Source organism: Mustela erminea, chromosome 5 (assembly GCF_009829155.1).
Source record: "Mustela erminea isolate mMusErm1 chromosome 5, mMusErm1.Pri, whole genome shotgun sequence".
Taxonomy (NCBI): Eukaryota; Metazoa; Chordata; class Mammalia; order Carnivora; family Mustelidae; genus Mustela; species Mustela erminea.
The window spans coordinates 28,852,386-28,875,896 of NC_045618.1; the positions used below are offsets into that span (position 1 = coordinate 28,852,386).

A 23,511-nucleotide genomic window follows, 5' to 3' on the forward strand; every position below is an offset into this window, starting at 1 on the left:
GCCTGGGTGGCTCAGTGGGTTAAAGCCTCTGCCTTCGGCTCAGGTCATGATCCCAGGGTCCTGGGATCGAGCCCCGCATCGGGCTCTCTGCTCAGTGGGGAGCCTGCTTCCTCCTCTCTGTCTGCCTCTCTGCCTACCTGTGATCTCTCTCTGTCAAATAAATAAATAAAATCTTTAAAAAAAAAAAAAAAAAGAATACCCATGGCCACAGAGAGAGAAAGAACAACCCAGTGACAAATTCTCTTGGGCCCCCCCTTAGTTTATCTCCCTCTTTTTTAAAACTTCATGCAGATAACTAACCATCTGATGGCACATTCTTTCTTCAGACATATCACAATGCACACGATCAGATTACAGCTTTCTTCATCCTAAGGTTGTTTCTAACTACCACGCAGCCCTTCCAAATTCTCCAAGGAGACAGAATTTGGCCTTTGTAAATATCCATCAGCCACTCAAATAAACCACTGCTTAGGGTGGGTTACTACTACAAATGACATTTACACACAGACAATTCAACACTGTTTTTAAAGAAAAATAATCTTTAAAAAGATCCTAGTTTTCTCCATGACAAAATTTGAACATGTGGAAGCAGCATTCTAATAATTCTGACAAAATCTTGAAAGAACAGATTTGTCTCTGTGACAAAATTTGAAAACATGGAGTTGGGAGTTGGCATTTTTAAAGAAATTGTAACAAAGTCTTAAGAGAAAAAATTTTAGCAAAACTACCATATTAATTCAGACAGCCAGGATTAGCTACCTAAACAGAGTCTGTTGTACATTTTCAGCATAATGAAATCCAACCCCTCCAAGTAATGACATCAGACTCCACATTCTCGATCTTCTCACCTTTCCAAAGGCAGATGCTCCCGCACAGATGTGTGTGTAATTGAACTGCTTCTGAGTTGCCAGAATCAATGGCGTCAGCTCCTCTGAGAATTAAACACATTTGTGAAATACACTTTGTGATATTTTCATATTCTTATATTCAGGCATACTCAGACACTACACTTTTTCCACTGGAAAAGCTCACCTGGAAGGAAGCCTTTGTATGTATCATGCTGAGCCACCAGAACTTTTGCTACACCTGCTACTTTGCAGAGATCTTGTACCACCTGTAATTCAAAGAGTAATTATCCACCTAACAGAAAGATACAAACAGAGCCACCACTACAAATAACCACAGAACATAAAATCTTGATGGCGAACTACAGAAATCATTGCTTTTTAGACTACAGAAATAGTTCTTAATAGAAAAAGAGCAACTTAAGTAAAAACAAAAATTCTTCAACAACAAAAAAAATCTTAGGCCAATTGATCTTACTACCAATTATCTTAAACAAAAATTCCTGCCTTGAAAAAGAAAAGTATTAATTGATAAGCCAAAATTAGCACAGTTTTCTACTCAAACTTAGTTATAAATTGTGCTTCTTACCTTTCAATTAATTCAAGTGTAAATTCATCATTTTAGAAATGGTGAAAATGAGGTAATGGTTAGTTCTTTCTCTCAGACACACAAACAATAATAACACAGCCTATGGGTTTGCTAGAAGCAAAGAATAGGACCTAACCACACTGGTTTACAGGCCTCTGCACTCTATTTGGCAATAAAGATTTCTGCTGACATTAAAATTATTGAATTTAGGCAAGAGAAAAATCTTATATAATGATCCATTGTCAACTTCTGAGTTCTTGCCCAACTACATACATTTAGGTATGAGAAAGCAAAATAATTTTTACTTTAATTCCTCATTTCTTCCTGTGTGGAATCAGAATGAAGTTCTGGGAAAATTTTTTGACTACTCAGAATTCTTATATACAGAAGGTAAGTAGAATCCCTTTTATTCTCTAATTACAGCAAGATTGGCTTTTGCTTTAGAAGGGACATAGCTATCATATCATGGTCTCTGTCTTCTTGTTCACCTCCATGATGATTCGCAGATGAGTAGGCATGAAAAGCTGTGCCTCCTGCCCCCACTCAATGGAAGGTAAGGCTGCAACAATATTCACGGTCGTAAAAGTAACTCTGTCAAACCAAAAATTCACTGGCAGACTATCTGGTACTATCAAAACTGTCTTTTTTACCAGAAAAAACTTCTGACACTACACAGAAAAATCACTTACTGCTTACAATAAATAACTACAAAAAAAAAAGTATAAAACTGAAATTTGCCTAAGCTATTAACTGTTTCTTTACACAAGTACTATTTTTCCTTCAGATAAGACTGTGACAAAACGAGATCGTAACTAAAGAGAAAATGATTTCTGCTTTGATTATTCTCAAAAGAGTGTGAATAAAACAGCACTTCAAGTCCCCAGCTGCACACTTGGCAGCTCCTGCACGGTACAGGAGGGAAATGGTAGCTCAACTTAACTGGAACATGATTTCAACTACACTGCAGCCCAGGAGTACAGATCCTGCAAACCATATTCTAGCACCCTTCTAGAGAGTTAGTTCACAAAGCCATTATCTCATTGCAACAACAACAACAAAACGAAGAACACCTTTTACTAAGAGCTATAGTTTGAAAAGCACAGTACTTAACATTTGAAGTCTTAAACCAATTAAAAATTAAAATCCATGATACTCCAGATTTACCACTTTCAGGAATTAAAAGCAATTAGCTAGTATATTCATCAATACAAAAAAGGGATCGGCTATTAACCTCTAAGGAGACTCAAATATTATCATTCTATTTGGTACCTGATGGCACACGATGGTGCCAGTGGAACTAAATCAAGTATTTTAACTCATTTCAAAAGACAAAATGCTTAGTGAGCAAACCTTTTAGTTCCTTTTTCACATGTAGTAATGATTATGACATTGGCCATTTAATGAGGATTAGAGCCCAGTTTGGGTTATAGTCCTCAGCATAATTCTCTGTTGTCATCTTTCCCTGTCTCTTGATGGAGATTATATTTGCTATGGCTGACCTTAAAGATTTCTCACCTTGTCACATTTGGTTCCAGCTACTAAGCAAGACACTTCACCTCCAACACGTTTGGCTGCAGTGATGGTATTTAATGTAATGGGTGCTAGGGTATCATTTGCATGCTCGGCTATTACCAGGGTACTTTGAAATCGTAGCAATGAGGCCTAAAAGGGAAAAAAAAAAAAAAAAGGTGGAACAGAATATTATAATACAAATAGGTTTTTAAAACCCTAATTGTTAAGCATGTGTGCTTTTAAAAAAATGCACACAACACTCAGTTCTATAAATGTATTCATAAAGTACTTGCTCAATGGCAAAAATAAACTATTTGTGTCTATTATTCTATTACTAATATTCTAATATTAAAATAATACAAATATTACTAATAATATTATTTGCACTAATAATAAAAAGTGCGAATTTATATTCTATTAGAAAAATTTAACTATTTCAAAACAAATTTCCCATTGATCTATGTTTCTGATTATTATGTGTCCAATGAGAAACTGCCAACTGCATCTAAATTTAAAATTCTTAAGTCGAGAGGTGCCTCGGTGGCTCAGTTGGTTAAGCATCCAACTCTTGATTTGAGCTCAGGTCATAATCTCAGCGCCGTAAGATGGAGACCCACGGCAGACCCTGCCCTGGGTTTGGAGTCTGCTTAAGATTCTCTCACTTCCTCTCCCTCATCCCCTCATCCCCACCCCGACTCAGGCACATGTGCTTTCTCTCAAATAAATAAATAAATAAATGTAAAATCCCCCCCCCCTTTTTTAAGATTTTATGTATTTATTTGACAGATAGAGATCACAAGTAGGCAAAGAGGCAGGCAGAGAGAGAGAGGAAGGGAAGCAGGCTCCCCGCCAAGCAGAGAGCCTGACATGGGGCTCGATCCCAGGACCCCAGAATCATGACCTGAGACGAAGGCAGAGGCTTTAACCCACTGAGCCACCCAGGTATCCCAATAGATGTAAAATTCTTAAGTAGAACACATTAACTATCAAACTCAGAATCAAACTATTACTAGTTATATCCGCTTGCACCACAACTGCTAAAGATACAGTATATGCAGAAATAATGGGTTTGAAACCAATTACTAAAGTTGATTTTATTGCTTTCAGGCAAAATGCATTCAATACCCAAATAACTGATAATGTAAATCTGTCTTTAAAACACAGTATCACACAGTTATTTTGGTGGGCTTCCAACTGTTTAAACATGGTTCTAAATTCAAAAAAGAAGCTTGCAGACCATATCTTGAAACCAACCAGTATCCACCTGTATCTACTGTGGACTATCAAGAGACCATCAATAGCTCACAGTCATCTGGAATAATTTCCAACACCAGGAACACAAAGATGAACAAGAATGGTCACTGTACGCAAGGACTTTAAGGGAAATGTGACTTGTTTTCATACAATTATGAGAACAGTCTTTCAATCAATGAAGAGATCCAAAAGGCTGGAGGTTGCAGATCATGAAATATAGAATCAAGAGGAAGAAACGAAGAAATTTAGGTGTTCTTGTCATATGAAAACATGAGGAAGGCTACCACAGATGTGACAAAATAAGAAAACTCTGGAACTATCCTTGTGAAAAATCACAATGAGAAATGAGAAAAGGAGGTGCTGATGATCAAACGGCATGGTTGTATGGCTTAATTCAGCAATAATCTTTGATCTGGAGCTGGAGTGAGGAAAGCATGGTACAAAATTTACACCAGAACTGGAAATTTACAAAGGAGGGAATGAATGAAAGGCAGGCAGGCATGGGACTCTAATGCTCATTACACAACTAAATTTACAAAATACATTTACTATACTGTAAATACCAATTGCTATATTTTAATATTCTTTATGTTTTTATTGCTATTAAGTATATGAGCATACCAGTCTAACCAGTTCTGTAATCATTTGGGTAATTAGTAATTTTTTATTATTGTTTATAAAGATTTTCTCATGTATTGATTTGAGAGAGTGAGAAAGCACAAGCAGGGGGAGCAGCAGAGAGAGAGAGAGAGAGGGGAAGCAGACCCCCTGCTGAGCAGGGAGCCCAACATGAGGCTGGATCCCAGCACCCTGGGATCATGACCTGAGCTGAAAGCAGATGCTTAACTGACTGAGCCACCCAGGTGCCCCTGTAATTTTATTATCATAAACAATGCAGAGGCATCTGGCTGGCTCAGTCAGCGGAGCATCCAACTCTTTATCTCAGGGTTATAGTTTTGAGCCCCACACTGGGTGTAGAGATTACTTTAAAAAATAATAAAATGCATAAAAATCAAACAATCCAGAGAAAACCATCCTTATAGCTGAATCTTTGTACTCACCCTCAACAAAACAGAGTTTGTTTTTGTGTAGAAAGACCCTTCTGACTGGAACCTGGCCAGACCTTAGCTGCTCTGCTTCCATAGCCAGATTCTCTGCAACCTTCAATCAGTTATAGGGACCCTCTTCCCCTAAGCTGTCTACCTGTACCAGTTCATCCTCAACCTTCTCCTCAGTCCTCTAAATCACCTCTTTCCTTGATGAACCAATCCCAGAGCTGGGGACCAGAAACTCTAGGGATATGCCAGTGGAAGGAATAGTTGCATTATGTATCATGGATGGCATTTCTTGTCTTTTTCTTCCCTTTCTGCTTACTCAAAGGAAGCAAGGAAAGGGGGGAAATGAGACTTATGTTGTTGCCAGATCAAGTACCTGCTTGTATAACTTATTCTTTTTTACAATTAAAAAAACTTGTCTTCTTACAGGAGGTGGTTAAAGTAAGGTTAGAAATCTTTATGCATATCTTGTGCTTCTTTTCTTATGACAAATTCCTAGAAGTGTTAAATCAAAAGGAAGGCACACTTTTAAATTTTTTAAATTTTTTAATACTGACTGACACAAACTGTTCTCCAGAAAATTGTAGCAATTCACAACAGTTCACAATTCTTGGGATGGAATAAAAGTTCTTAGAAGGCAAATACTATGCTTATTCAAAGAACCTAGTACAATTTTTTTTAATCTACATCTGTAGAAATATATAGCATTTTCTCTATTTTAATCAGATGATCACAGTTACCTTGCAAAGAACTCTAATTAGGACTCAGTGGCATAATTTATTATTTAAATCACATTTCACAAGAATTGCCAGTAACAAACTCCTTATTACCAATATATGTCAGATACCATATTTTGATTATGTTTCATTCATCATTTACTATAAAAATTATGAGATTTCCATCATCATTTCAAGAATAAATCCAAGATTTGGTGGCAGAAAGCCCATACTTGCCATAAATTATAGTTTCAGCATAAGATAAATTAGGCAGTTCTCCCAAGGAATCATCAAGCTTTTTAAACTTCTGGGGGAACACTGTATATTCTTTTTAAAAGAGTATTCAAAATTGTAAAAGTAAACAACAACAAAAGAACATACAAAAGAACCCACTCAGTTATCTACCTGATCAATATTTACTAATTATTGTTACATCATACGGGCACTCTATATTACTTTATCACTTGACTCCTTATAGTTTTTAACACTAAGTTTCCTTCTAACTTAGTGTTTTCTACCTTCTATTCCTCAGATACAACCTGAAGAGAAGCTACAGCACCTAAACATGGTTATGTGGCTTAATTCAGCAGTAATAGTTACGTGTAGCAGGAGAAACTAGTCTGTAGCCTTTAAAATGTTATGCCTCAATATAGGGCCCAGTTTCTTTATCTGCAAATTGAGGGTGGTTAGCTAGCTCTGAGGAATTCAAACCACACTCCATATAAGACTAAGGGTGTCAGGGAGGCATACCTCAGGAACCACTACATAGGATAAAGTAAAAACCAGGCAAGCAGGGTTGCCAGAATGACTCCCCAGCTCTGCTTTAACCAAATTAACTAAACCAAAATATACAGACACTGAGAGAGAGTCGACCATGGAAACACATGGGGGTTAGGGCACTGACCCTTGATGCAGTCAAAAATCTACCTTAAAACTAAGGTTTTGACTCCCCCAAAACTAATACCATACTGTTGACCAGAAGCCTTCCCAATAACAAGTCAATTAATACATATTTTGTATGTTACATATATTATTATATACCATATATTTTTTTTTAATAAACATATATTTTTCCCCTAGGGGTACAGGTCTCTGAATCACCAGGTTTACACACTTCATAGCACTCACCATAGCACATACCCTCCCCAATGTCCATAACCCCACCCCCCTCTCTCGACTCCCCTCCCCCCAGCAACCCTCAGTTTGTTTTGTGAGATTAAGAGTCACTAATGGTTTGTCTCCCTCCCAATCCCATCTTGTTTCATTTAATCTTCTCCTACCCCCTTAACCCCCCATGTTGCATTTCCACTTCCTCATATCAGGGAAATCATATGATAGTTGTCTTTCTCCGACTGACTTATTTCACTAAGCATGATACCCTCTAGTTCCATCCACATATCGCAAATGGCAAGATTTCATTTCTTTTGATGTCTGCATAGTATATACCATATTCTTTTTTTTTTTTTGGAAGATTTTATTTATTTATTTGACAGAGAGAAATCACAAGTAGGCAGAGAGGCAGACAGAGAGAGAGAGAGTAGGAAGCAGGCTCCCTGCTGAGCAGAGAGCCCGATGCGGGACTCGATCCCAGGACCCTGAGATCATGACCTGAGCCGAAGGCAGCGGCTTAACCCACTGAGCCACCCAGGCGCCCCTATATACCATATTCTTAAAGTAAGCCAGAGAAAAGAAAATATTAAGAAAATCATTAGAAGAGAAAATGTATTTACTGTACTGCACTCTATTTATCAAAAAAAAAAAAAAAAATTCACATACAAGTGAACCAATGCAGTTAAAATCCATGTTGTTCAAGAGCCAACTGTATATCTTGCTTAAAGTTTACAACTCTCTGATGTAGGTATTATTATTAACTTAACTTTTTACAGATGAGGAAACTGGAGCTTAGGGTCTACATAGCTAGGAAGCAGAGCCTGTTTAAAAGTGTAAGCAGTCAGGGGCACCTGGGTGGCTCAGTTAAGCAGCTGGCTCTTGATTTTAGCTCAGGTCATGATCTCAGGGTCCTGGGATCCAGCCCCACACTTAGCCACTTAGTGGGTAATCTGCTTGTGGATTTCTCTCCCTGCCCTCTCCCTGCTCATGCCCACTCACACAAGCTTTCTCTCTTTCTCAGATAATCTTTTTTTGAAAAGCATAAGCAGTCAGACTCCAGAATTTGCGTTTTTAATTACTAGCTCACAACAAAGTACCATCATTTTTAAGCTGTTTTATATTGGTATCCCTAGCTTTTCAAAAATTCTTTTATGCCACTTCACTTTTATGAAGGACCTACCTGTTTCCACTACCCAAAAGAAATCTGAAGAGGATTTTCATTTTTATGAAAAAAGGTGAAAAACAAAAATAGCACTGAGCATTTGTTTTGCAGCAAGCTGTACCCCCAAAGCATCACATACCCCAAAGCAGCAAGAGGGGCACCATCAAGCTCCTTCCCTGGAACTACACTCAGCATCAACTCACCATAGCTTTGAACTGTGTAAGCGTCTGTGATTTGTCTTATTTTGCGCATCCATTAACAAAATGTATCCTACAGGGCGCCTGGGTGGCTCAGTGGGTTAAGCCGCTGCCTTCAGCTCAGGTCATTATCTCAGGGTCCTGGGATCGAGTCCCGCATCGGGCTCTCTGCTCGGCAGGGAGCCTGCTTCCCTCTCTCTCTCTCTGCCTGCCTCTCCGTCTACTTGTGATTTCTCTCTGTCAAATAAATAAATAAAATCTTAAAAAAAAAAATGTATCCTACAATATGAGAAAAACCTAAGAGGTTATTTTTTGGGTCTGAGAACGCTAAAAAATGTTTCCTTGTAAGTTAATGGCAACTGCTTCTTCACTTTACACCATTTTAGCTTAGGAAAGGTTTTATACAAAAGCTCTGTTTTGCGTATCAAGGGAAACCTGTAGATGGGTCATTCCTATAAGATTTCACTTAGCAATATTTTCCTAATTTTAAATAAATAGCATTAATCAAACAGAAACAAAAAAATATGATGTAAAAGTCCTCTTCTTCAGTTCTAAACATTCTATAGCCCTAAAATCCTACTTTAGGTATAAGAGCAATATAGGTAACTACTAAAGATTCAAAAAGGTCCATTACTGAAAAGGTTTTTTTTTTTCCTGAAAAGGTTTTTAAACAGAAGTTATATTATGTTTTTGTTTTTGTTTTTGTTTTTAAAGAATTTATTTATTTGTCAGAGACAGACAGAGAGAGCACAAGCAGAGGGAGCTGCAGAGGGAGAAGCAGACTCCCGGCTGAGCAGGGAGCTCAATGCGGGGACTTGATCCTAGGACCGGGGGACCACGACGACCCAAGCAAAGGCAGGCATTTATCTGACGGAGACAACCAGGCGCCCCAACAAAAGTTATACTTTATTATCTTATGATCCATTGCATCTGTACACTTTAAAAGGGCCCTATTTTTTTTTTTAAAGATTTTATTTATTTGACAGAGATCACAGGTAGGCAGAGAGGCAGGCATAGAGTGAGAGGGAAGCAGGCTCCCCGCTGAGCAGAGAGTCCAATGCTAGGCTCCAGGCTCCACCCCAGGACCCTGAGATCATGACCTAAGCCGAAGGCAGAGGCTTTAACCCACTGAGCCACCCAGGCACCCCAGGGCCTTCTTTTTTAATGGGGGAGGGAGGGAAGAGCCAAATTCTTTTAAACATTCAGAGATAACTATAGAAAGACTTAATAAGGTAACAGCCCCAGAAATGAATCTCAACCTCTTCAAAACACTGAAACTACTAATGCAGGAGGCTGTCACCATAAATTCTGGCTCATTTGACCTGGGCCCTCAAAACTGCCTGACAATGTTACTATGTTACCCACATTGGCAAGCTCACTCTCCATAGCAACTATTTCAAATAACCCCTTCTGATGTTTCTCAAATGCTAATAGAGTCAGCTTCCTACTATGAGAAGAAGCCTCATTTCCTACTTTATTCACAATGAAAACTGAAGCCCTTAGAGTGGGGGGACTTGCTTCACCTTCCTAATATCCAACAAAAATTACTGTCCCTGTCCTATCAAAATAGAAGCTACTACAGGTCCTAGATTTGATAGCTTTATCTGAGCTCTAGACTCTGTCCTCTTAAATCTAGCTGAAGACTTCTTTCTATAATCTCTCAGTAATATCTCTAACCTCTCCCATTTTCCAGGGCTCCCTCTGATCAACATTTAAACATGTTTGAGGCTCTCCCAATTTTAAAGAAGCCCCAAATTAAAAACCCACTAGCACCGCCTTCCACTCCAATTCTCTAATTCCTCAACTTCCATTCATGCCTCAACTACTTGCACTCTGGCTTATGTCCTCACCAAAATTACCCTCATATACTTTTCAGGCTTTACCTTACTTATTCTCTCAGGAATATTTGAAATTATTGACTACTCACTTCTCATTTTGCATGGCTTAATTTATAATTTATGACCTATATAAGAATCACATATATATATATATATATATATATATATATATATATATATATATATATATATATATATATTGGAGGAACAAGGAAGATACTAAATCTTATTCCTAAGTACTGGACCTAAAATTAAGTTACATCTGCATATCCAACTGACTTGGATGTCAGTCTTGCCTGTCTCCATCAAGCACTCACCAACTCAGCAGATCCTAATCTTAATTCATCTTTCCCCTGATCTTCTAGCCCCTTACCAGATTGCCTCTCCAGAGGTCTTTAAGGGATGTACCACTCTCTAACAAGTTGCCCAAACCGTGATCTGAGAGTCATATCTGAGTTTCTTCCTCAACCCTCACATCCAACAGACTACAAAAGTCATACCAATTCTTCCTTCTAAATACAGCATCTCCTAAATCCATTCACTTCTCTCCATCATCAATGCCAACACCTAGTGTACGTCACCATCCTTCTCCTCTATCACTCCACATCTCCCAAACCAGCTTTCTCCTCTCCACTCCATTTCTCTGTCCTTTCCATGACACAAATCCAGCATATTATTCCCCTGCCTAAAAACACCAATAGCTTCCTGCCCACTAAACTCTTTAGGTCGGCTTACCAGGCATTTATTTTATGCTATCTCTCTATTCATTTCATGGTGTGATATATTTATCCATATATTCCTCTCTTCATTTATACCTTATTTTCAGATACTTGAACTTGCTCTGCTCTCTCTGAGCCCCAGCTTTCCCTTATGTTGTTCCTTCTACCTAGAGGACCTCTTCCCCTGTTACCTGATTAGCTTCCAGTCAATCATCCTTAAGTTTTCTGCTTAAATGTCAGACTTTCCAAGAAGCCTTAGTACAGTGCAGTGGCAAACAGTACAGGCTCTGGAGCCACCCTGCGTAGGTCTAAATTCCACTACCACTGCAACTTCTCTGTGTCTCAGTTCCCTGATCATAAAATAGAGATGATGATGATGATGGCCTCACAGAGTTGTGAGAATTGAATTACTGGAATAGTACCTAGAACATAAATGCTCAATAAACATTAGCTATACAGAAAAGCTTTCTTTGGATCTCCTTGGACGAGTTAACTTTGCCAGCACCAACACAGTACACTGAATTGCCTTCATTACAGCACTAATCACACTTGACTATCCTCACTCAATTACTCTGCCATGTCCACCTGATTTTTTTTTTTTTTTTTAAGATTTGAGAGACTATAGACCCTGAAAAACAACCTGAGGGTTTTGGAGGGGCGGTGGGTGGGAGGTTGGGGGAACCAGGTGGTGGGTATTGGGGAGGGCACGTATTGCATGGAGCACTGGGTGTGGTGCAAAAACAATGAATACTGTTACACTGAAAAGAAATTAAAAAAAAAAAGATTTTATTTATTTTTTTGACAGAGAGAGAGAGGGAGACAGCGAGAGAGGGAACACAAGCAGGGGGAGTGGGAGAGGGAAAAGTGGGCTTCCTGCCAAGCAGGGAGCCTGATGCAGGGCTCGATCCCCAAACCCTGGGATCAGGACCTGGGCCAAAGGCAGAAGCTTCACGACTGAGCCACCCAGGTACCCTGACATTGATTTTGAGGACAGGGGCCATATCTGATTTTCTTACCACTAACCCCAGTTTCTTTCTTTTTTTTTTTTTTTTTTAAAGATTTTATTTATTTGACAGACAGAGATCACAAGTAGACGGAGAGGAAGGCAGAGAGAGAGAGAAGCAGGCTCCCTGCTGAGCAGAGAGGCCGATGCGGGACTCGATCCCAGGACCCTGAGATCATGACCTGAGCCGAAGGCAGCGGCTTAACCCACTGAGCCACCCAGGCGCCCCTAACCCCAGTTTCTACTTCAGTGTCTAGTTCAGAGGAGATATCCAGTAAATGAACTGAACATTGATTTTAAAAATAAAGAATGAGATGACAAGCAACAGACTGGGAGAAAACTATTTGCAAAAGACATATAATAAAAGGCTGTTATCTAAAAGAACACAAAGAACTCTTAAAATTCAACAATAACAAACTGATTTTTAAATATAAGCAAAAGATCTGAACAGACACTTCACCAAAGAAGTGGTGGATGGCAAATAAGCACATGTAAAGATGTTCAACATCATGTATTAGGGAACTGCAAATTAAACAAAATGAGAAATACTGCATACCTATAAGAACAGTGAAAACCTGGATGTCAGTGGGGCTCAGCAGGTTAGGCTTCTGCCTTCAGCTCAGGTCATGATCTCAGAGTCCTGGGATGGAGCCCTGCATCAGGCTCTCTGCACATCAGAGAGCCTGCTTCCCCCTCTCTCTCTCTGCCTGCCTCTCTGCCTGCCTGTGATCTCAGTCTGTCAAATAAATAAATAAAATCATTAAAAAAAAAAAAAAAAGAATAGTGAAAATCCAAAACCCTGACAATACCAAATGCTGGTGAAGATGAGGAGCAATAGGAACTCTGGTGGAAATTCAAAATTGTACAGCCACTGTGGAGGACAAAGCGGCAGTTTCTCACAAAACTAAATACACTCTTGTCATATAATCCAAAAGTCATACTTCCTGGTATCCACCCAAATGAGCTGAATTTATTTACACACAAAAACCTGAATATGGATATCTACCCCAGCTTTATTCGTAATTACCAAAACTTGGTAGCAACCAAAAAGTCCTTCAGTAGGTAAATGGATAAACTGTAATTCATCCAGAAAACAGAATATTCAGCACTTAAAAAAAAAAAAAAGGCATATCAGACCATGAAAAGGCTACATAATGTACAGTTCCACTTAGACGGCATGCTGGAAAAGCAAAACTATAGAGACAGATCAGCAGTTGCCAGGGATTGGGGGCAGAGAGGTGAGAGGGAAACAAGCAGAGCACAGATTTTAGGGCAGTGAAACTATTCTGTATAATACTATAACTGTGGATATGTGCCACTGTACATTTGGGATACACCCACAGAATGTAGAACACCAAGAGTGAACCTTAACATAAACTATGGACTTTGGATGATAATATGTCAATGTGGTTTCATCAACTGGAACAAAAGCACCACTGTGGTGCAGGATACTGATAGTGTAGAAAGGTGGGGACTGGCAGAGGGAAATATATGCGAACTCTCTGTAGTTTCTGCTCAATTTTGTGGTAAATCTCAAACTGCTCCCCCAAATGGTGTATTTTTTTTTTCACAGTCTATTTTTAAAAAATCTTCTGTTGCTTTAAAAACATCCTTTGAATAGTTCTACTCTATGCACTGAGCTACAGAAAACAATTTTAAGGGCACCTGCGTGGCTCAGTGGGTTAAAGCCTTTGCCTTTGCTTCAGGTCATGATTTCAGGGTCCTGGGATCGAGTCCCGCATCGGGCTCTCTGCTCAGCAGGGAGCCTGCTTCCCACCTCCCTCCTGCCTGCCTCTCTGCCTACTTGTGATTTCTGTCTGTCAAATTAATACATAAAAACTTTTAAAAAATATGTGTATATATATAAAAAACTATTTTAAGACTCTAGATCAGCCTTTCTCCAAGGCTGCTAATCTAACTCAGAGAAAATCTAAATGACTGTTCTCTTAATTCTCCCAAGAATGAACATAGGAGAGAAATTAATTCATTGCATATAGTGGGTGCTTTAAATGTTTGTTGCCACCTTACACTTACTAACTTCCTTTTGTGTGTGTGAGTGTACAAGAAGCTTATTGGGGAGTACTCCTGGAAACAACATCTATGAGGCATCAAGGAGACAAGACCATGTGGTGGAAGAAGCTAAACTGCAAGACTGCACTGCAGTCACAAAAAAGATCTCAGCTGATCCCACAAGGAGTCTTGGAGCTATGATGGCCCTTCAGAGTTACACAGAGATGAAACAAGGGTGCTACAGATCTTCCTTTTCATGTGTGTCATTACTCCAGGGCTAATTTTTTTTCTTTTCTTAAGTTCCAGGGCTCCTTCAGCATGTGCTTGGACCTTACCTTGGACAAAATTCACATACACTTTCAATTTTATTTTAACAATCAAACTAACATGACTGATGCTTTATTTCTGTTTCTAGCTCAACCCTGCAAATAATCCATTTAAAAACCAAAATATCTAATAAGAACACATACAATATAAACAGAATTAAAATAATAAATGATTAAAGATAGCCAAAGCTCAAAAATGTTTACCTAAAGAAAATCCTTCACCTTTATTACTTCATCGCTCAATAACAATTAAAAAGCAAAGTAATTTTCAGTTTACAAAGTAATTTCAGATATCTTTTTAATTTCCCCAACCCCCAACTAGATTATCCTCCCTGCTACTACGTGTTTCCTAAATACCCTATACACCTTCCTGTTACAATGATCATACTTAAAATAATGTGTTCAACGTCTGTCCTCCCTCATCTACTCACACCATGTGAGCAGAAATTAGGTGTGTCTGTTCTCCACAGTGAATTTTGTACCTACCTTTGTGCCTGCCACATAGCAGGCACTCAATGAATGTTTAGTGACTAACTGAAGTTTCCCCAAAATGATAAACTAAACTCTTTGTATCTCACTGGTAACTTCATTATCTAAGCACTTACATGTCTACCTACCAAGAACAGTATATAAATTGTTAAACCACTACAAAAGATACCCCATCACGCTTTCAGAAAACTTACCAAAACTGACCAGACTTAGTTTAAATAGTAAAATGTGAAGTTTTCTTTCACATACCAACTGCATAACTCACAGAGCTCGCTGGCCCTTCTGAGATGGTATACTTTTTGAGGGCAGGCCTTAAAGGGGTTAGCATTCTCTCTCCACCCTTTCAGAGCCAAACTTCTTGAAAATAATGTAATCATCAATTACTGCCTCATCTCTATCTTCTTTACTCACAGCAAACTGGCTTTCACACCCACTATAACACTGAATCCAGTTTTTTCAAAGTCACTAACAACCTTGTTATAGCTAAGTCCAATGGATAAATTTTGGTCCTTCTCTTAACAATGTTGACACTGCTTTTGATTTTTCAGTCTTTTAGGTGTAACCACAGAAATTTACTACTCAGGAGTTCCTGCTATGACTTCAAGTCTGTGTTCATGTAGTAAACTACCATAAGTGTTTAAAAAAAAAAAAAAAGCTGGATTCTAATTCCCTACTTTACCCTTACAAACCCACTCAAAACCTAAAGTAGTAAGAATAATTTTAACCTACTCCTCTCCCCACCCCACCATCTTTGAAAACTAAGTGAGATATAGGTAAGGAGAAGGACAGCATGAGGGTCTTTTTGCTTCTTAACTCAAAAATAAAAAGGCAAGAATAAGCTATAAAATCTTTCCAAGTTCTGGGACACCTGGGTGGTTCAACTGGTTAAGCATCTGCCTTCAGCTCAGGTCATGATCCCACAGTTCTGAGATGGAGCCCCGTGTCCAGCACCCTGCTCAGTAGGAAGCCTGCTTCTCCCTCTCCCCTCTGGCCACCACGCACCCCGCTTATGCTCTCCCTCTCTCTCTCAAATAATAAATATCATTTTAAAAAAACTTTCCCAGTTCTAATGAAAAAGATAAATAATATGTAATTAAAATCACCTTTCCTTATTTTAACATACATTTTATAGTAATAAAATGTATATTACATTTTTGTACTTAAACTAAATAACTTACTTTAACCTCTTTGACAAAATATGGTAGCTTTTAATCATGACTAGAAATGTCATGACATTGGTTATAATATTAAAAACACACTCAATTTACTTCATTTTAAAAACAGACAAGGCCCTTAGTAGACACACTAGCAGGCAGAATAATTTTACAGAATTCATCTCATACAATAAATCTTTTAGAACCATCAAAATTGGCTCTCTTTCTTCTTTCAAAAGAAATTAAAATTTGCATGCAAATTACACAGTTCAATCTTATTTGTTAATGATAGGGCATGGACTCTGAAAAATGCCATGTTCCTTCACACCAGTTTCACAGCTTCTGAATCGTGATTGTTATGCCTCCCCATGTGGCAATGAATACAAAAACAGGAACATTCAAATGCCCTTGAAAAGGGTTGCTTCACTCTCCACATAAAGTATATCTTTGGTATCTTAATTAGTCAACAAATCAATTTCAAATGCAAATGAATATAAAATAATACTCATAATTCAGATTGATATCCCCACAAGAATGTTAACTAATTGCAAATGCCTACCTATTTTCCTCTTAATGTGTTCTCTAGTTCTTTACTGTAGACATAAAATACCACCTTCATTAAACAGATGACATTGAAGAGCCCCCCAAAGATGAAAGACTTTGCTCAAGGGCACATATCAGGTCAATACTGGAAATAGAACTTGGAAACCAAATGCAAGTCATTTAACTTACATTCCAATAATTTAAGATATCTTTTCTTTAAAGATATAAAGATACTTATAAAATGTATCATCTTAATTATTTTTAAGTGTGTGGTTAGCTATGTACACATCGTTAACAGTTCAAGATAATCTTTTAATAGATTATAATCTATTATTAAAAATATATTTTATGGAATTGTATCTTCCTAAATAATCCATGGTTAGCTACAGAACCAATTTTCTAAAATTTCAAGAGTAGGGATTTTGGATAAGCTATTTGACTTTATGACATCACCGATGTATAAATGTTGGGGTTCAGAGCTGATGGCCAAGAAAGAGTTCTTGAGATGTCTTCAGTGCAAAAGGGTGATTTTAGTAAAGCACAGAGACAGGACCCATGGCAAGAAAGAGCTATACTGGCGCTATGACGGATGACTAGCTTCTGAGGCGCTAGCCATTGTTAGGGAAAGGTCACTTATTACTATCTAGTAAAACCTTCGTCATGAGACCCTTCAGATGTATATTAGTAGGCCATATTCTTAGAGGATGATTGCAAACATGTATCTTCGTGGTAAAGATAAAGGAAGTTTCCAAAGGAATTTGTATGTGTAAAGAAGACTTACAGGATCCTGGAGGTCAGGATAATGTTAATCATAGAGGCAGCTGAGTTCCTAGAGGAAGGTCACTCTACCTGTTTCAAGGACTTGTCGGTAGACTGTAGGCAATAAGAAAATTTAATTTTCTTCTTTTGGCTTTGTTTTCCACATCATCACAAGAAAACAGGAGCCAGAAGGGACTCCCACTATAGAAATATATGACAACTTGAGAGCATCAGAAAATTTAAGATAGTAGGGCACCTGTGTGGCTCAGTCAACCAGCCAGCTTTTGATTTCAGCTCAGGTCGTGATCTGAGGATCCTGGGATTGAGCTCCATGTTGGTCTCTGCACTCAGCAGCAAATCTGCTTAAGGATTCTCTCTCTCCCTGTGCCCCTACCCTACCCATACAAGCTCGGGGGCACATGTACTCTCTCTCATAAATAAATAAATATTTTCTAAAAAATGTTATATTAGTGGATTTTAACATACTAACGGATCCATAATAAATAAATAAATAAGCAATAAGGAAATGTTTTTCCTTAAAATGGAATGCTAATAAATGTAGAAAGAATGATGGAATTAGAAAAATTACCATTTTATACCACAGTAATAATTTCTCTTAAGAACGATCTATGTTAAGACTACTGGGTGAACTGCTATTCTACATAGTACTAGAAGTCCTAGCCTCAGCAATCAGACAACAAAAGAAATTAAAGACATCCAAATCAGCAAAGAAATCAAACTCTCACTCTTTGCAGATGATATGATACTTTATGTGGAAAACCCCAAAGACTCCACTCCAAAACTGCTAGAACTCATACAAAAATTCAGTAAAGTGTCCGGATATAAAATCAATGCACAGAAATCAGCTGCATTTCTATACACCAAGAACAAGACAGAAAAAAGAAAAGTTAAGGAGTCGATCCCATTTACAATTGCACCCAAAACCATAAGATACCTAGGAATAAACCTAACCAAAGAGGCAAAGAAGCTGTACTCAGGAAACTATAAAGTACTCATGAGAGAAATTGAGGAAGACAGAAAGAAATGGAAAAACGTTCCATGCTCATGGATTGGAAGAACAAATACTGTGAAAATGTCTATACTACCTAAAACAATCTACACATTTAATGCAATCCCAATCCAAATACCATCAATTTTTTTCAAAGAAATGGAACAAATAATCCTAAAATTTATATGGAACCAGAAAAGACCTCGAATAGCCAGAGGAATGTTGAAAAAGAAGATCAAAGTTGGTGGCATCACAATTTTAGACTTCAAACTCTATTAAAAGCTGTTAATCATCAGGACAGTATGGTACTGGCACAAAAACAGACACATAGATCAATGGAACATAATAGAGAGCCCAGAAATGGACCCTCAACTTTATGGTCAACTAATCTTCGATAAAGCAGAAAAGAATGCCCAATGGGAAAAAGACAGTCTCTTCAACAAATGGTGTTGGGAAAACTGGACAGCCACATGCAGAAAAATGAAACTGGACCATTTCCTTACACCACACATAAAAATAGACTCAGAATAGATGAAAGACTTCAACATGAGACAGATATCCATCAAAATCCTTGAGGAGAACACAGGCAGCAACCTCTTCAACCTCAGCTGCAGCAACTTCTTCCTAGAAACATTGCCAAAGGCAAGGGAAGCAAGAGGAACATGAGGCTATTGTGACTTCATCAAGATCAAAAGCTTTTGCACAGCAAAGGAAATAGTTAACAAAACCAAAGGACAACTGACAGATGGGAGAAGATATTCACAAATGACATATCAGATGAAGGGCTAGTACCCAAAATCTATGAAGAACCTAGCAAACTCAACACCCAAAGAACAAATAATCCAATCAAGAAATGGGCAGAAGACATGAACAGACATTTCTGCAAAGACATCCAGAAGGCCAACAGACACAAGAAAAAGTGCTCTACATCACTCGTTCGGCATCAGGTAAATACAAATCAAAACCACAATGAGATACCATCTCACACCAGTCAGAATGGCTAAAATTAACAAGTCAGGAAATGGCAGATGTTGGCAAGGATGCGGAGAAAGGGGAACCCTCCTACACCGTTGGTGGGAATGCAAGCTGGTGCAGCCACTCTGGAAAACAGTATGGAGGTTCCTCAAAAAGTTGACAATAGAGCTACCCTAAGACCCAGCAATTACACTACTGGGTATTTACCCTAAAGATACAAATGTAGTGATCCGAAGGGGCATGTGCACCCAAATGTTTATAGCAGCAACGTCCACAACAGCCAAACTATGGAAAGAACCTAGATGTCCATCAACAGATGAATGGATAAAGAAGTGGTATATATACACAATGGAATACTATGCAGCCATCAAAAGAAGCAAAATCTTGCAATTTGCAATGACGTGGATGGATCTAGAGGGTATTATGCTGAGCGAAATAAGTAAATCTGAGAAAGCCAATTATCGTATGATCTCCCTGATATGAGGAATTTGAGAGGCAGAGCAGGTGGGGGCGATCGGGGGAGTAGGGAAGGAAAAAATGAAACAAGATGGCATGGCGGGGGAGATAAATTACAAAACAAAGAGGGTTGCTGGGGAATGGGGGGTAGGAACAGGGTAGCTGGGTTGCGGACAGCGGGGAGGGTATATGTGCTATGGTGAGTGCTGTGAAATGTGTAAGTCAAATGTGTTGACTCACAGACCAGTATGCCTGGGGCAAATAATACATTATGTGTTAATTAAAAAAAAAAAAAAAAAGACTAGTGGGTGAAAGCCTGAGAGAAACAAATGATTTACATAATCTCAATATATCTCCCTCCAAATTAGTTTAAAATCACAAAGAAGTAGTTACTTGTTAGTGGGAAAACCTGGTGAACAACACTTAAGCCAAGTAAAGTTAACACCACCGATAATGGGATAAATCAGTATTATGAGCCTCCTAACATGATGCGCTGAGAACACGTATCACTTCTGCAAAACTCCTGCCAAAATAACATGAGGAAACACTAGACAAACCTAAATTGGAAACAGTCAACAAAAAAGACCTGTACTCTTCAAAAATGTCAATGCCATCAAAGCTAAAGAAAGGCTGAGGGGCTTTTCCAACAAAGACTAAATGAGACATGAAAACTAAATGCAAGGCATGATCCTGGACTACCCTAAACCAAACTGCTAGAAAAATTGCTACAAATGATATTAATGTGACAACTGGCAACATCTGAATGTCTACAGATTTTATAACAGTATTGTATCATTGTTAAAGTTCCTGACTTTGCCAATTTTACTGCGGAAATGAAAGATGAACCTCCTTGTTCTCAGAAAATACACACCGACTTACTTAAGAATAAGGGGCATGTCTGCAAAACATTCTCAAATTGTTCAGAAAAATAACAAGGGGCACCTCGGTGGCTCAGCTGGTTGAGTGGCCAACTCCTGGTTTCAGCTCAGGTCATGATCTCAGCTCCACAAATGGGATCCTGAATGTGCACATTTTCTCTCTCTCTCTCTCTCTCCCTCCCTCTCACACACAAGCTATCTCTCTCAAATAAATAAATCTTTTTAAAAAGGGGGAAAAGATAAATAATAAGTATATATGAAAAGAGAGAAAGCAAATAAGCCAAACTGTTAATAGCTAGTAAAACTGAAAGGGTTTTGAGAATTATGTACACTATTCTTAGAGCTTTCCTGTAAGTTTGAAGTTATTTCAAAATTTAAAAAGTTAAATATGTATGGGTATTTATGGATCTATTTTAGAAGTGTTCCCACCACTTCCTTATATTCTTGAAATTCAACTCTGAAACATTCTTATGACCTTAGAGCAACTACTCTACTTAGCTTGATTTCATATTTTCAAAATAAGTCAAGGTCAAACTTCTTGGCAAACCACAATAAAGATTTGGAAATACTGTGAATGTCTATCGGTAAATTGTGTTGATAAGAATTACTTAAGCTGGGGCGCCTGGGTGGCTCAGTGGGTTAAAGCCTCTGCCTTCGGCTCAGGTCATGATCCCAGGGTCCTGGGATCGAGCCCCGCATCGGGCTCTCTGCTCTGCAGGGAGCCTGCTTCCTCCTCTCTCTCTCTCTCTCTGCCTGCCTCTCTGCCTACTTGTGATCTCTGTCTGTCAAATAAATAAATAAAAATCTTTAAAAAAAAAAAAAAAGAATTACTTAAGCTAATCATTCCATTTTTTCCGTTAGATTTAAAAAACATCTGAGTCTTAAACTGCCCCCAACTAAAATTATTTCATTTTTTTAAAGATTTTATTTATTTTAGAGAGAGAGAACACAGTGGGGGTGGAGGGCAGAGAGAGAAGGAGAAGCAGACTCCCGGTGAGCAGGGAGCCAGACATGAAGCTCAATCCCTCCACCCTGGGATCATGACCTGAGCCAAAGGTAGATGCTTAACCAACTGAGCCACCTAGGCGCCAAATTATTTCACTTATGCCAGACTCCTAACCAGTCCGCAAAACTACTTTCTAATTACTGTGTAGCTATTTTTCTGCCAGTCTGACACTGATAGGTGAATTACCCCAAATCCATGACTTTAACTTGTTTATGTCTTTATCTTCTGAGGAAAAAAATCTCCTGAGAGAAAGAATGAACACTGCCTTGAAGGATGGAGATTTGAACTTTTACAAGGAAGAGGGACACACGAGATTTTTTTTTTTTTAATGAAACAAGGAATACACAGAAAAAGAGCCTACTGACATCTAGGAATATTGCCAGCTATGTCTCAGAGAGAAAATCTCCGTGGGATGGGAAAATATGCATGCATAAAACCACCTGCAGGAAAAGTACAAAACGTCAGCAAGGTTTCTGACCCAGTTTAACAATCTTGTTTTTCAGTTAGCCTAATTGTAAACTGGAAAACTTACACAATTCACCATATAAATTGTTATTTGACTTGTAATTGATCAACCTCCAAATACTACTGTCCCACAGCATAAAGACAAAGATATACTTTCCATCTGTATTTCCCACAAGAGAGAAATGTGGTAAACTCATGATTTGTCACAAAAGAAAGCATCGAAAACTCATCCACTATCAAGAGTTCCCTGGCTCTTTGGCCAACAATCTACTACTGCAGTATAAAAAGATGCCTGCCTTTTAAAACTGGCTAAAGCTGTCAAACTGGATGACTGACTTTACACTACATTCACCTATACTCAGCACGGCCCCAAAAGCCAGGGAGCAGAGCAAGTTTCCACAAAACCTCCCCTTCCAGCCTCCGTCCCCCAGATTGTGAGCGGATACCAGCAGCCACGACGGGCCCAGAGAAAAGGTTTTAGAATTCAAACTCTTTCCCAACTTTCCCAGAGGGCATCCCAGCAGCGACATTTTCCTCCCTCCATTAGTGATTCCCCGGGATGTGGCAGCCTGCTCCCAGCCAACACAGAGAACCTGGCGGCCTGGTAGAGAGCAGAGTAAACCCAGAGCACGGAGTGGGGGTGGGAAACAGACGCTCAGCCTCTAATTAAGGTCACTTTGACCTCGGACTTCGCCCCCGCCCCCAACGCAAGCGACCCGGAAGGAGTTCACAGCAGGCTCCAGAACCCCGAGCCCGAGCTACAGACCCGGCTGGGCCTGCCTGCGGTAAGGTCGGTCAGGTCCGTGGGAGACGGTGACCTTCGCCAAGACTCACGGGGACGGCACACTGAGGCTGGCCCGTCACCGGGCTCGGCCCACCCCTCCGGGACTCACCGCCCGCCGTAGCTGCCCTGGAGCCGCAGCTCGGAACATGGTCTCCGCTCCCGTCCGCCTCGCAGCAACGTCAGTCTTCCAGCAACCCACAGCCGAGCGCAGCTGGGCCGCCTCTGCGAGTCACTATAACGCTCGCGAGACGCGCGAACGAGAGCGGTTCGGAACGCCTCAGGCAAGAGCACGAGTTCACGGTTTCTGTCTGCCCATTGGGCAGTCGCGCAGCCAATGGGGATGGCGGAAAGTTAGGGACCAGACTTAGAAGTAGGGCAAAGGTGAGACGTTCCTCTGAGAGTCCGCGGGAGAAGTGCGGCGGGAGAATGCCTGGCGGAGCTGGTCATTTGCAGATTACGGTGGCCCAGAAGGCCTCTCCGCCGCACAGTGGGCACCGTAGTTACCGAGAACTTAACCCCTGGGATGCTGACGTCACTTTCCTGGCTTCCCGGCCCTCACACTCCTGTATCTTTTGCTCGCTCATTTGTTCACACATAGCACTACACTTGTAACGTGCTGAACACATTTTCCAGGTCAGGGGATTATAATAAAAGGAT

General features: G+C 39.4%; 1 protein-coding gene across 1 annotated transcript in view; it reads right to left on the bottom strand.

Annotated features, from left to right (window-relative positions):
* Window positions 1–23,113, bottom strand: part of ETFA (electron transfer flavoprotein subunit alpha) — an 86,238-nt gene extending 63,125 nt beyond the window's left edge. The window contains exons 1-4 of the mRNA XM_032342348.1: window positions 22,964–23,113; window positions 2,950–3,096; window positions 1,033–1,114; window positions 849–931 (exon numbers count right to left, since the gene is read on the bottom strand). Of these exons, the coding sequence (XP_032198239.1) occupies window positions 849–931; window positions 1,033–1,114; window positions 2,950–3,096; window positions 22,964–23,002 (351 nt within the window). The 5' untranslated portion in view covers window positions 23,003–23,113. The remainder of the gene's footprint in view (window positions 1–848; window positions 932–1,032; window positions 1,115–2,949; window positions 3,097–22,963) is intronic.
* Window positions 23,114–23,511: the final 398 nt, after the last annotated feature.